Source organism: Phycodurus eques, chromosome 8, assembly GCF_024500275.1.
Source record: "Phycodurus eques isolate BA_2022a chromosome 8, UOR_Pequ_1.1, whole genome shotgun sequence".
In the NCBI taxonomy this organism is placed as follows: Eukaryota; Metazoa; Chordata; class Actinopteri; order Syngnathiformes; family Syngnathidae; genus Phycodurus; species Phycodurus eques.
Window position 1 is genome coordinate 26449838 of NC_084532.1, and position 13735 is coordinate 26463572.

The window sequence follows — 13735 nt, forward strand, 5'->3', positions numbered from 1 at the left end:
TCAACGAGCTGGCTGATAGCTGTCGACAGTTAGACTTTAGCGCTATAATCCCTGTGTAAATGTTGACTAGACACTTTTCGTTGTTTCCATGGTTTCCATCCACTTCTTTACGTATGACGTGAACGTCGAAGGACTGTGGCTGCTACTTTTTTTTTTTTTTAGCATAGCCGCTTGTGTATAGCGTAATTTCATGTTACTGTGTAAAACAACAGAAATCCAGCTTCAGGCACTAGAAAATAACAAAAGTAAAGAAATAAAGTGAAAGTTGGCATCCACTCTCGCTGCTTCCGGAGCACGCGATGACGTAGTACAAAGGGGCGGGCTTAGCGTTAAAAGAGGAAGTCGTTTACATTTTGATTTGTTTTTGTTTTTTGTTGTTGTTTTTGTTCACGTATTTTAAAAGTTGACTAGCTTAAATATTGTTCATTTACATACGTTTCACGAGCTAGCTGCTAGCAGTTATCCTTTTGGAGACCTAAACTATTAAGCGTGGCGTCACGTCGCTTTGAACGTTTTCGTGGCGCCACAGAGGTTGGTTAGCTTGGTGCTTGCTAACCCACCGTTTCGCCAAATGCGTGCAACTTGTGGACTTTATTTACCAAACTGTATGGTCTAGTCAGGCTATATAGTGAATATTAAATCATTGGAAGACATTTGTAAACTCAAATGGAGGCGTGTTTGGGCTCGTTGCTGAATTCGGACCTCAGGTTTGCGTGATGCTACTTGTTTACTGACTTGTGATGGGTTGCATGACAATTGGTCCTCTTGGACTAACCCTGGGTGGTCAACTGGTATTCGGGTAGGATTAAAAGAAGCTGTAATTTACATCATTCAGAAATATATTTTAATTTGAAAGCTTGTATTTTTAAGTTAAGTTTTATTTTCAAGTAATTTGCATATAATAAGGAAAATGTAAGGAAATTGTGTGAAATCAGTAAATGTGCACTGACTCGTCTCAAAAACTACTTTTCACACATGTATCACACCTTCGCCAGTAGGTTCACATGTCAGATGTGCTCACAAAGTGCTTATCACACCAATTTCAAGCTTCAAGATTTATTATGGTCAGTTTTTTAGTTTGAAAAAAAAGTTAGTTTTTACATTTGTCAAAAAAAGCTTATTTAAAAAAAAAAGTAAAGTGGATACATTTATTGCAAAGTGCAGTTGTCCTCGGTATGCACTTTTGAGAACCCGTTGTCCGTCCACCCTTGTGATGGTGGCTATTTCACATGTTTGTTTGCTTGTTTTCTGTGTTCTCCGCGTATTCTTCAGCTCTGTTCTGTCGGTGTGCGAGCCAGAGCTCCAGGAGCTGATGCGGCAGATCGACATCATGATGAGCCAGCAGAGGAGCGAGTGGGAGGCGCAGATGCGGGACATCCAGCTGCGGCTGAAGGGCAGCCAGGAGGAGATGTCCGTTTCCAGGGTGCTCCTCCATCGCAAGGACCTGGAGGTAGCGCACACTTGGAGGGGGGACGAGGGACGTGTGACACCATCTTGTAACAAGTTTTCTGTAAATGTGTGTGCATGCATATGTGATTGAGTGACTGTGTGTAGTAATGTGTTTTGAGGCATGTGTTTATAGTAATATCTATTAATGTCTGTGTGTGTATTCATGCATTTGAGTTTATCGGAGTGTCTCTGTGTGTATGAATATGCCTGTGTGTATTAATGTGTGTTGATGTGTAGGAGCGTGTGTACCAGTTTGATGCTGACACTTTGACTTTGTTGTTGGCGTTCCCGTTGTAGATCGGGGTTCTCCGCAAGCAGCTGCAGGAATTCCAGACCGGACGACAGGACCTGGCAACCAAGTACGAGAAGCAGCTGGGGAAAGTCAGCGATGAGGTAAGGCGCTTGTGTGTCACGCTTTCACCCAGCGAGCCGGCATCATTTTATGAACAACACAAAAGAAAGAAAGCTTACATGCACATACAGTAATTACAGTGGATATAAAAAAATCTATACATCCCTGTTCAAATGCCTGATTTTTGTGATTTAAGTAAAATGATACCATGATTAATCCTTTCATAACTTTGAGGCTTTTCCTGAATTTTTTTTTTTTTTTGTCTTCTTAGCTAAAATATTTTCTATTTAATGCCTTGGAAATTATATTTTACACTTCTCCTGACTTGATCCTTTTGAACAACGAGGAAGGAAAATGTCATAAAAAGCCTAATAGAACATCTGAATTTAATTTGGGATTAATCAGAGGCACATTAATTGGTGCCAGGTGTGTGCTGACTCCTGTTTAACATGAGTTTTAATGTGATTGGTTCATTCTGAACCCACACACAATTATGAGAGGGATGTATACATTGTGCAACTGCATTATCTCAGTTTTTATTTCTACTTCTCCTCTCTAAAAGATTTCATTTAAAAAAAAAAAAAATACTTTGAAATAATTTATGTATGTATATTATTTTTTTCCCCTCAGTTGGACAAGTTAAAGCGGAGTTATCAGAAGCTTGAACGCAGACGTGTGAGGAAGTCCAACAGTGAGGAATCAAAATCCAAAGAGGAGGACGAGTCTGAAGTCAGGATGCTCAATGACAAGCTTGAGGTACTCTATAGACCTTTTCAACACGCCGTCACACGTACTTCTGGGCCGCAAAAGCCGACGCGTTCTCCGATGGCACCATGAGTAAGCAACCCTTCAATGTCATTTGACCAAATAATGTAATTTACATTTCAACAGGTTAGATAATTCCAAAATAGATGTGCTGCAAACTTGAGACATTTAACATGACCTTTGGATATAGCTTTTAAAGGTCCCCTTCTATCAATTAAAAAAACAAAAAGCAATCTTTGTCTTTTTATTAGGTTCACAAGATATTGGTTGAAAATGCCCAGAATGTCCTTTTGTCAAGCAATTGAATTCATTCTTTTTCACCTGGCAGTTGGATGGACGGATTTCTCTTTAATATGTGACATGGAAATAAGCTTTGCTGTGATTGTATCGCCCTTCTCTTCAGTTTAAATACGGAAAAAAGCTTTGCTCTGATTGGCCGTTGGCGGTATCTTGGCGTTCTTAGCGACCTCGTGGTTGGATTATTCGATGTGGCGTCTTAATATCATCGTGAACTTGAAGCAGGTCAGCGGTAGACAGTCACTTTTTTGCCATCCAGATGTATGCCCAGTCATTGTTTACCAACATTTTGAAATGCACTATTAATATCTGAAATGCACTATTAATATAATACTTACTTTCTGTGTATGTCCCTTTGCTGCCACCTACTGGTGATGTGACTGACTCCCGCCCTGGTGCTGTCGTGCTGCAGGAGTACAGTCAGAGTTTGGTCATCTACCAGAAGCAGCTGGCAGAGTTGGAGGCCCATAAGAAGAGTCTGAATGATGAGCTCGCACACATCAAAGTAAACACACCTTAGCACTTTAGTTATCTAATTAAATGATGATTTTGATATTTTTACGTTTTTGTTTTGTATCTTAAAAAATATATTTTTGTGGTAAACACTGTAATTATTATTATAATAAACTAAAGAGACTTTTAATTTAATGATTTAAATGTTTAGAAATTGTGTAATATGTATTTGCTTATTTGTCATTTGTTTATACTGTATCATGGATTTGTTGATTTAAATTTGACTTTTTTCATGTTTTAAAATTAATTCACCATTTTAATGTTTTAATTCATTGTTTTAAATGTATCATGAATTATAATGTATTTTAACTAATAACATGTATAAAGTTGTAGTAGTTAAAATGATCTCTGGAATTAAATTTACATAAATATATATAATTACTTAGTTTCAATGCATGTATAATCATCTCATAATTAACATTTTTTTTACAAGTACTTATGTTTTTAAGATTTAATTCTATATTTCTGTTTTATGGACTATCAATAATTTTATTAACAAAATTTGTCTATTGTGGTTTGTATATTTTACACATTCATTAGTCATTCTAAATTCTGAATGATTCAATTTATGTAATTTTTATGTAGTTCATTCATATCAAAGGAAATCAATATGTTTCATAGATTAAAAATATATGTAATTATTGAAATTTGTAATTGTACATAATATTTCTTATATGTTTTGATTCATTATTTTAGACCAACAATTATTCCCCAAATTTTTTTCATAACTATTTGTCATGTCCAGGCGCAGTGTGCATCCGAGCGCCAACACGCCACCTGCTGCTCCGACGTTCAGCATATGCGCGCTCAGCTGGAAAAAGTTCACCATGAGCTGCACACGCAGGAACTCGAACGGGAACGCTTCCGAGCCCTGGAGAACCCGCGCTTGGCAAACGACCGCAGGGAGCAACAGGTAAAGGACGACACCTTGGTGACAAAGGTTTTGGGACGCCTAGTCAACGTGTGTGACTGACAGGACAAAGCGGAGGAGGTTGCAAGGCTTCACAATGATGTTAGCACACTCAAACACGTGCTGCACGACAAAGAGCAAGTCATACGGTGGGTAATTTACTATGCACGTGTGTGTGCGCGAGTGCGAGCGGTTGTGCGACTTAATGTGTGCGCGCGTGTATATTCACGTGTACGTGTGTTGGTGTGTGAGCGAATGAGTGACTTGTGTGTGCATGTATTATTGTGTGTGAGTGATTGTGCGAGTGTATTAACGTGTGTAGTAATGTGCGTGTGTGTTCAGTAAAGTGTATTACTGTGTGTCTATTAATGTATGTAGTAATGTCTATTGATGTGTGTATAGCAGTGTGTATTCATAAATGTGTGTGTGTTCTACTGAGTATTAATGTTTGTGTTAATGAATTCATTCATTCATTATTCATGTGTTTCAGGTCATTAGAGGAGCGTGCGGCGTGTCGCGACTTTGCCGGCGCGGAGAAGCTTTGCGAGGATCTAGAGAGGACGTCCGCAGAGCTCGACCGCGCTCGCACGTGTGAGGCTCAACTCAACAGCCAAGTGATGCGACTCAAACAGAGGTAACTGACCAACCACCTCCATCTGGTTTGCTTGTTGTTGTTCTTTTAAAGTCTCTTCACTAAGGCGCGTTTTTTTTTCTCAGACTGGAGGAGATGAGCGTCCAGCACATGAAGTTGGGACAAGAAGCCAAGGTGCTAAAAGATGCCTTTGATTCTTCAGTAGCAGAAGTCAAAAAGGTGAGACATTCCCCCACCCACGCACTAGTGAGACACCATACCGGAAGTGACATCAGGCAGAACATAAACATTATGCTTAACGTTCCTCATCTTTTAGTCCTTTAAGACTTCCTTTGCTGCTAGGAGGAAGTCAGAAATGTTCCCAAGACCGAGCGGGTGGCTATCACGTGCTTGACATGAACGTAGCGCAGCTAGTATTGTGCAGGCACAAGGAATGCCACACTTCAATTAAGGCAGAGCAACTTCTGAAATAAATTCACAAATATCAACCTTAGCGTGTATTCGTCTAATTCACACACTCATCATCAACGGGAAGAAACGCAAAAAAGGAGCAAAGTCTAGCTTGAGTACAGTAATTGAAAACATTACCGCAATGATTTCTGGGTACCCATAATGTTTTTTGCTAACTACATTGCCAGGACCGTGAGTGTGTGGAGTAGCGCAAATGCTTATTCCAGGAAATCCTGTTCACACCAAGTAGGACATGCCTAATAGGCATGTGCTTGGGTTGTGTGCGTGTGGATGGTGACAAATAACAATAATGTGGACATATAAAATGCCTGCACCCTTCTTCAAAGTGCAATGTCATAAATTGGAATGCATATATGGAACTTGTAAATATATGTAATAATATCATTTAAAAAATAGATATCACAGATTTCATTTACAGCAGTAGTAACCCCTACGATAAATGAGAGTTGAATGTACATTTCTCGTGTTTATATTTCCTGTGCATTCTCAGCTGCGAGAGGAGCTGTTGAGGGCGGAGCAGCGGCACAGTGAAGAAGTGGACGTCATGAGGAAGCAGGTTGGTTGTTGTCCGCGCTAACTGTAGCCACTGACAGTCTAATTTACTGTCCTATGGTGATCATCACACATGTCTTCTCTGTGGTGACGTCTCACACAAACAAAAAGACAAAGAGAAAGCAAATCAGGCTTGCGGAGTTAGTCCTGGAGATGCTCGCTGTGCTCAAGTCTCGCGAGGTCCTGTGTTCTTGCAGGCCGATGCGTCGCCTGCAGCGTCGCTGGCCTCCCTCAGGGAAAGCTGCGTGACGGAGCAGGACCACCCGCAGCTGAGGCCAGAGCTCGCGCAGACGCCTCGCCCTCCCCAGTGGGCCGCGGGCGGTGACAGGCCGGCGCCACACGGACACGCCAGCGGTGACAATTCCAAGACCCCTGTGGAAAGGTATTCCAATCCCAAAACTTCGGGATGTTGGGCTTTCAGGTGAAATGTCCGGATTAACCTACAATGCGCTGACATTTTTACAGGTAAACTTCAGAAATTATCATTTCGTATATACACAGCCCTGACGTGAATAACGAAAATAATTAACAACAATACTGAATGCGAATAATTGACAGAGAGAACCCGAAACATACTTTGAATGCACAAGGTGCATATAAGGACCGCCTACAAAACAATGACATCTGAAATGCAGGCAAAGAAAGAAAATCAATGAATTGAACCTAACAACAACACCAAGATTCCACCAGATGGTGCTAAAGTAATAATTTTATTGCTTGGGCCTGAGCACAAAAACAGAACAACAGAGGAAAGGTTCCCCAAAAACCCGAATGTCGAACTGCGAATATGCAAGAGTTTACTGTATAAATAATGCATACATAAGAGAATATTCACAACAGGTCTTTGATCCACATATGGACCAATACATTTCCCAGGATGTCTACTTCTATGCCCTTCTGAGACGCTTCTCGTCTCTCTGTATCTCGGCTGTTGCAACCTGCTGATGACCGCTACCGCTCAGCAGCCGTTCCCTCAGAGAACATCTTGTTTGAAACCTTGGCATCGCTGGGATCAGTGCGCCAATAAAACAAACCTGCAATTACTAAAAAGCTCAGACATGATTGGTAAATATTGTCCAAAAAAATCTGACATCCTTATATGGATAAAGGCGTATTCTTGCAGGAATAAAGTCCTATTTTTGAAGAACGAAAGGGCGTCTAGTCTTATTTCTTAGAGCATGAGGGTGTTTGCCACGATAAAAGGTGCAATGTTATGTATCTTAATTTTTATTGAATTGTTAAAATATGACTTCATTCCCTTGTTCGTACCTATAACCCGATTTTCAATCTAAAACGACTTTGTCTTTGAAAAATACAACCTTGTTCTCGTAAGAGTACAACCTTTTTATCTCGACAAAATATGCATTAATGCTGTACTTGAATATAGGAAAACAAAATACTTATGATGCATGGATCAATTGAAATATATTGCATGTAAAAGTATTTTATGTATTTTTTTTTTTAACCTGAGTAATTGTTGAAAAATAAACCGTTCTCAAAGATTAAATGTTAATGTATTGAACGTGAAAGTTTAAAAAAACAACTGATTTGTACTTGTGTAGTGATTTCGTTTTTGTTTTTTGTGTATTTATTTATTTTTTGTTTTTTACCGCCTTGCCACACTATGAAAATCACTGCTCTAAAAATGATTAATGAAAAATTACTTTATTATTGTAATATGACTTTTTTTCTTTAAAAATAGGCACTATTTAATTCCAATGGCATTTAGGAGTACACATGACGATTACGTTTAATTGTCGGATTGTTCGGATAATGAGGAGGGGCTTGGAAGAATGTCTTCTGTGTAAGGGGTCCCTGGACCCAAGAAGTTTGAGAACCGCTGCTTTAAAGGACTTGTAAATGGTTATTAACACCACTTTCTATTTCAGCGGCGATGTCGGCGAGGGGACTTCCTACGAGGGCGACATCCAGAATCTGTTCACTCAGCTTCGCTCGTTGGGCCCTCGGAGGCCACCCGGCAACAGGAGAATCTCTGGCGAGAACTCTACGCCAGCAGACCACACTCCAGAGGGATGCAGCTCCGCCTCGGCTTCGCCGCCGGTGAGCAGTTGCAAAAGTACAGCGAACCCCCACTTACAGGTACATCTCAATAAATTAGAATAGTGTCAAATACTTAATTCAGTTGGGTTGTTCAATTCAAAAGTGGAACTCAGATCATAGAGATGCACTTTACACAGAGTGAAATATGTCATGATTCTTTTAATATACAGTGGGTACAGAAAGTATTCAGACCCCATTAAAATGTTCACTCTTTTTTTATATTGCAGCCCTTTGCTAAAATCAATAAGTTCATTTTTTCCCCCACAATGTACATACAGCACCCCGTATTGACAGAAAAAAAATGGAATTGTTTAAATGTTTGCAGATTTATTGAAAAAGAAAAACTGAAATATCACACAGCCAGTATTCAGACCCTTTGCTAAGTATTTAGTAGACGCACCCTTTTGAGCTAATACAGCCATGAGTCTTTTTGGCAATGATGCAACAAGTTTTTCACACCTGGATTTGGGGATCATCTGCCATTCCTCCTTCCAGATCCTCTCCAGTTCTTTCAGGTGGGATGGTGAACCTTGGTGGGCAGCCATTTTGAGGTCTTTCCAGAGATGCTCAATTGGGTTTAAGTCAGGGCTCTGGCTGGGCCATTCAAAAACAGTCACGGAGTTGTTCTGAAGCCACTCCTTCGGTATTTTAGCTGTGTGCTTAGGGACATTGTCTTTTTTGAAGGTGAACCTTTGGCCCAGTCTGAGGTTCTGAGCACTCTGGAGAAGGTTTTCGTCCAGGATATCCCTGTACTTGGCCGCATTCATCTTTCCTTCAATTGCAACCAGTCTCCCTGTCCCTGCAGCTGAAAAAGACCCCCACAGGATGATGCTGCCACCACCATGGGACTGTATTGGACAGGTGATAAGCAGTGCCTGGTTTTCTCCACACATGCCACTTAGAATTAAGGCCAAAAAGTTCTATCTTTGTCTCATCAGACCAAATAATCTTATTTCTCACCATCTTGGAGTCCTACAGGTTTTTTTTATTTTTTTTTATCAAACTTTATGCGGGGTTTCATGTGCCTTGCACCGAGGAGAGGCTTCCGTCGGGCCACTCTGTCATAAAGCCCCGACTGGTGGAGGGCTGCAGTGACAGTGCAGTTTCTAGAACTTTCGCTTATCTCCCGACTGCATCTTTGGAGCTCAGCCACAGTGATCTTTGGGTTCTTCTTCACCTCTCTCACCAAGGCTCTTCTCCGCCAATTGGTCAGTTTGGCCGGACGGCCAGCTCTAGGAAGGGTTCTGGTCATCCCAAACGTCTTGCATTTCAGGATTATCGAGGCCACTGTGCTCTTAGGAACCTTAAGTGCAGCAGAAATGTTTTTGTAACCTTGGCCAGATCTGTGCCTTGCCGCAGTTCTGTCTTTGAGCTCTTCAGGCAGTTCCTTTGACCTCATGATTCTCATTTGCTCTGACATGCACTGTTGAGCTGTAAGGTCCTACATAGACAGGTGTGTGGCTTTCCTAATCAAGTCCAATCAGTATAATCAAAAACAGATGGACTCCAATGAAGGTGTAGAACCATCTCAAGGATGATCAGAAGAAATGGACAGCATCCGAGTTAAATATGAGTGTCACAGCAAAGGGTCTGAATACTTATGGCTGTGTGATATTTCAGTTTTTCTATTTTAATAAATCAGCAAAAAAATTCAACAACTGTTTTTTTTCTGTCAATATGGGGTGCTGTGTGTAGATTAATGAGGATAAAAATTAACTTCAATGATTTTAACAAATGGCTGCAATATAGTGAAAAATTGAAGGGGGTCTGAAAACTTTCCGTACTCACTGTATATGCATAATTTTGATGGTTATAGCCTACAGCAAACGTGAACACAATTCACCATCTCAAGAAAATAGAATATACGTAACAAACACACAGCCCTCAGTTTTAATGTAGTGCGATGAAACCACGTTTGAATTTTTTGGCCTGACTTCCTAAAGGTAGGTTTGTCGCAAACACCATGACTACAGTGAAGCATGGTGGTGGCAGCATCTTGTGTTGTGGCTGTTTTTCTTTGGCTGGAACTCGGGCCTTAATCACAGTGGAGCGAATTATGAACAGTTCCAATCAGTATTAGCCAAAAACTTTCAAGCTTCTGCTGGAAAGCCCCAAAAATGTCAGCAAAAACGTCTACTCGAACAGCTGGAACCATAGTCAAGGTGGAGGGAATTATGAACAGTTCCAAATATCAGTCAGTGTTTGTACATAACCTTCAGGCTTCTGTTAGAAAGAAAAACATGTCAGGAAAAGCCTACCAGAACAGCTGAGGCCTTAGTTCAGGTGGAGGGAATTATGAACTGTTCCAAATAGCAGTCAGTGTTAGGGGAAAAAAAAAAAAAAAAAAAACTTCAGGCTTTTGCTAGAACAACAAACAAATCTCAGGAAAAGCCTACTACAACAGCAAGGCCATTAACTCATTCATTGCCAGGCTTCCTAGTTAACATGGCCATTTGACCTCTAAAGCCGTCAATGGCAGTGAATGTGTTAATCGAGGTGGAAGAAATTATGAACAGTTCCAAATAGCGATCAGTATTAGTGCGAAACCTTCAGGCTTCTGCTAGAAAAGCAAAACGTAAGGAAACGCCTACTAGAAGAGATTAACTATATTTGGGGTTAATCTGAGACTTTTAAATGGTGGCAGGTGTGTGCTGACTCCCATTTAACATGAGTTTGAATGTGATTGGTTACTTCTGAACACAGCCAAACCCTCAGTTAGACGAGGGTGTGCACACTTGTGCCACCACGTCATTGGTCATTTTTACTCCCACCCCCCAATTCAGTTGTTCAGGTTCTAGGTTACGTAAATGGAGGAAAACGTTGGGAAATGATTTATCTTGGTTTCTTTTATTTATTCATTTTTTAACATCTCAAAAGGTGTTTTTTGAACAGGGGTGTTTAGACCTTTTGCATCCACTATATCTGTTTCCAAATGTAGGGACTAAGAAACACTCAAATCAAATACATTTATACTTGGTTACTACACATCACTGGCAGTGAGGCTCCTTCGATGTCCTCCCCGGGTGACGGGATCTAACTTCATTTTGGCATTTGCACAGGATGCTCGGCCGGCGTCTCCTCCGGTGGACGCCACGGTGTCTCGCTTCCTGGATGAGGAGAGGCTTCACTCCAAGGAGCTTCTGCACAAGCTGGACACGCACATCCTCGGCATGGGCGACAGCATCGCCGCCAGCATAGCCAAACGTCTCAACGCCAAGTCCTTGTGAAGGTGGAGGGGGAAAAAAAAACAAAAATAAAATCTACTTTTTTTTTTTTTTTAAATCACTTTGCACATTAAACATGTCTCAAAAGTGACAAGTTCTTCTACATCTCGTTTTTTGAAACATCAGGTGTAATACAAGTCTCAGTTAACTTCTGTTAATAATAGTGAAAACATTGAAACAGTCATAGTTTTAAATAAAAACGTTTTCAAAAACAAATGAGAAGAGTATAATGCGTCATGATTTACACGGCTGAAACGATTAATCGAATAAGTTAAATAATTTGATGTCGCGCTGCATCTAACGACTATTTTAATAATCAAAAAAAGTTGAAAAATTCCATGTATTTTTTTTTTAAAGGTTATTTGATCACCCTTGATAATCTGCCATCTTATTTCGTCTCCATGGAACGGCATCACCAGCGCGGTCACGTTTTCTTTAAGAGCCGCCGCGCTTCCTGCTCCTCCTCAAGCCACACTTTTCCCAAAATGAGAGCAACATTCCTCAGCCTTCCAGAACCTCTGTGTCCCGCTCCTTGTTTTTATTCCGAAGGCGGTGGGAACGCCTCGTTGTTCTGGAGGCCCGGCACGCTCCGGATGTGACGTATGACGCGCATTCTGTGTTCTACTCATTTTAACAAGACTATTTTACTAATTAAAAACAAATAGCAATACTGTAAGAAACACGCTAAAACAGTAGGAGTATCCGCATTTTTTTTTTCACACTGGAACACACTTTCAGAATCACTGCTTTAGATGTGCAATGAGCTGCCATCTTGTGAGATTTACTGGGGCTTTTCCTCTGTGGTCTGGTGACATCGTCAAGGCCACCTGACCCGAGTGCATCAGTGCTGTCCTACAAGTGCCACCATCCGACCTCCTCACCTCCCCTCCTAGCAGCTGCACTCGCTAAAACAAGCAAAAAAGCTCTGTCATGACAAGAAATTGGTAATTGACCAGAAAAAGGTTGAAATGTTACTAGAATCAAATCATTTAGTGCCCCAAAAGATATAGTCTGAAAAAGTTGTACTTTAACAGGAAAAAAAAGTAATTTTACAAGAAAAATGTTGCCTTTTTTCCCAGACAAAAAAGTACAATTATTCGAGCAAGATAAGTCTTTTTTGCAAAGAAAAACATATTTCAATAATAACTTTTCCAAGAAAAAAAATCTCATTTCATATTGTTACTTTTTTTTGCACAAATATTTTTTTCTTGTCACACTTGTATCTTCTGTTTTGTAACATTACAATTTTTGCTGTAATATCAGAACTTTTTTTGTAACATCCGTTTGTGAAAAAAAAAAAAATCCAACAAATGCGTACAATACAAAACCACACACCCAAGAACAAAAAAAAGAAATCACATTACAAACAAAAAAAATCTATTAAGGGGAAAAAAATTTGAATAAACTTCGATGAATAAAGTTGTAATTGACAATGTTGAAATATTATGAGAGTAAAGTTGCCATTCTGTCAAAAAAGTCATATTCTGAACACGTTCTAGTATTACAAGAAAAAAAATGTTTAGAAGATTAGGAATCAGGAGAAAACATTTCTTAATTTTCTACTAACAAAAACTTTTTTTTTTTAATTCTGCCTCGATAGCTAACCTAGCTAGCTAAGATAACCAATGAATAATCGGGAGCGTTTCTGTTGCCCTGCGAACTGTAGTCGTGCGTGTGTTTCTTCATTTTTTTTGGTGTATATTGAGGAAAACATTTTGCATGCATCATGTTGAACCCTCACAGCACAGCCACCTGCTCTCCACACTCTGCTGATGTTCATCTTGTTGCCTGAGGGAGGTCACCCTGTTATCTGGTCTTTACTGGCCATCTGGGAGGGGGCGGGGCTTATTACAGGGGGGGGGGGGGGGGGGGGGGGGGGAACCCTGAGGCTTTCTTTGTTCAGCTTTTTCTCACCGTTGCATCCATTTGTGAGGGTGGAAAAAGGCAGAATTTTAGTACCAGAAATAAATGGCATGGGAGTAAATACTGTATTACAGGGGGAAAAAACATAAAAAGTGATTTTTTTCAAGAAAAACATCTCAATTTATTGAGGAAAGGAAATGTATTAATATTATTAGAAATGAAAAACCTTTAATGAGAAAGAAGTAGGCATATTACTAGGATAAAGTCGTAATTGCGTAAGGAGAAAAGTGGATTTTTTTAATGTATTAAAGTTGAAATATTACACGAATTAAATTGAGGGGGGAAAAATAGAATTTGACAAGAAAGAAAAAGTTTAAATGTTACTAGAAATAAAGCTGAAATTTTGCTAAATGTTAAAAATATACTCAATGTGAAAAAAGTCAGCGTGGTGGGGGAAAAAAAACCTAACTATTATGAGAACAAAATAGAAATTCTATGAGAACAACTCTTAGGTATCAGAACAAAAATGGTAATTTTAGGGAAAAAAACTTTATCGAAAATCTTTTTATTTTGTGGCAGGGGAAAAAATGTTAAAAATTACAAGAACAAAAATATATTGAGAATGAAGTCATGACTGCCAGAAAAATGTCGGAATATTCTAACAAAGCTCCAATTTTCCAAAAAGC

The 13735-nt window shown here is 39.8% G+C and overlaps 1 protein-coding gene across 4 annotated transcripts; it reads left to right on the top strand.

Annotated features, from left to right (window-relative positions):
* Positions 1-325: 325 nt before the first annotated feature.
* Positions 326-11317, top strand: cep63 (centrosomal protein 63). 4 transcript variants are annotated; one of them, XM_061684685.1, is made up of 13 exons: positions 326-707; positions 1273-1450; positions 1747-1842; positions 2432-2557; positions 3276-3368; positions 4122-4289; positions 4353-4435; positions 4777-4920; positions 5004-5097; positions 5840-5905; positions 6099-6283; positions 7791-8001; positions 11022-11314. In XM_061684685.1, exons 1-13 carry the CDS (start codon positions 667-669, stop codon positions 11187-11189), a joined length of 1653 nt encoding a protein of 550 aa, XP_061540669.1. In that variant the 5' UTR covers positions 326-666; the 3' UTR covers positions 11190-11314. The 4 variants fall into 4 exon arrangements, with proteins under 4 accessions (XP_061540669.1, XP_061540671.1, XP_061540670.1 ...); XM_061684687.1 differs by having other exon boundaries at positions 326-531; XM_061684686.1 differs by having other exon boundaries at positions 326-1450; positions 7791-7962; positions 11022-11317.
* Positions 11318-13735: the final 2418 nt, after the last annotated feature.

Bases quoted from the DNA above. Each gene is read 5' to 3' on its own strand.
- cep63 (XM_061684684.1), top strand. From the start codon at position 1,214: ATGGTGGCTATTTCACATGTTTGTTTGCTTGTTTTCTGTGTTCTCCGC. The intron at 2,558-3,275 runs GTACTCTATAGA...GTCGTGCTGCAG, and splicing joins TGCTCAATGACAAGCTTGAG to GAGTACAGTCAGAGTTTGGT. The intron at 3,369-4,121 runs GTAAACACACCT...TGTCATGTCCAG, and splicing joins ATGAGCTCGCACACATCAAA to GCGCAGTGTGCATCCGAGCG.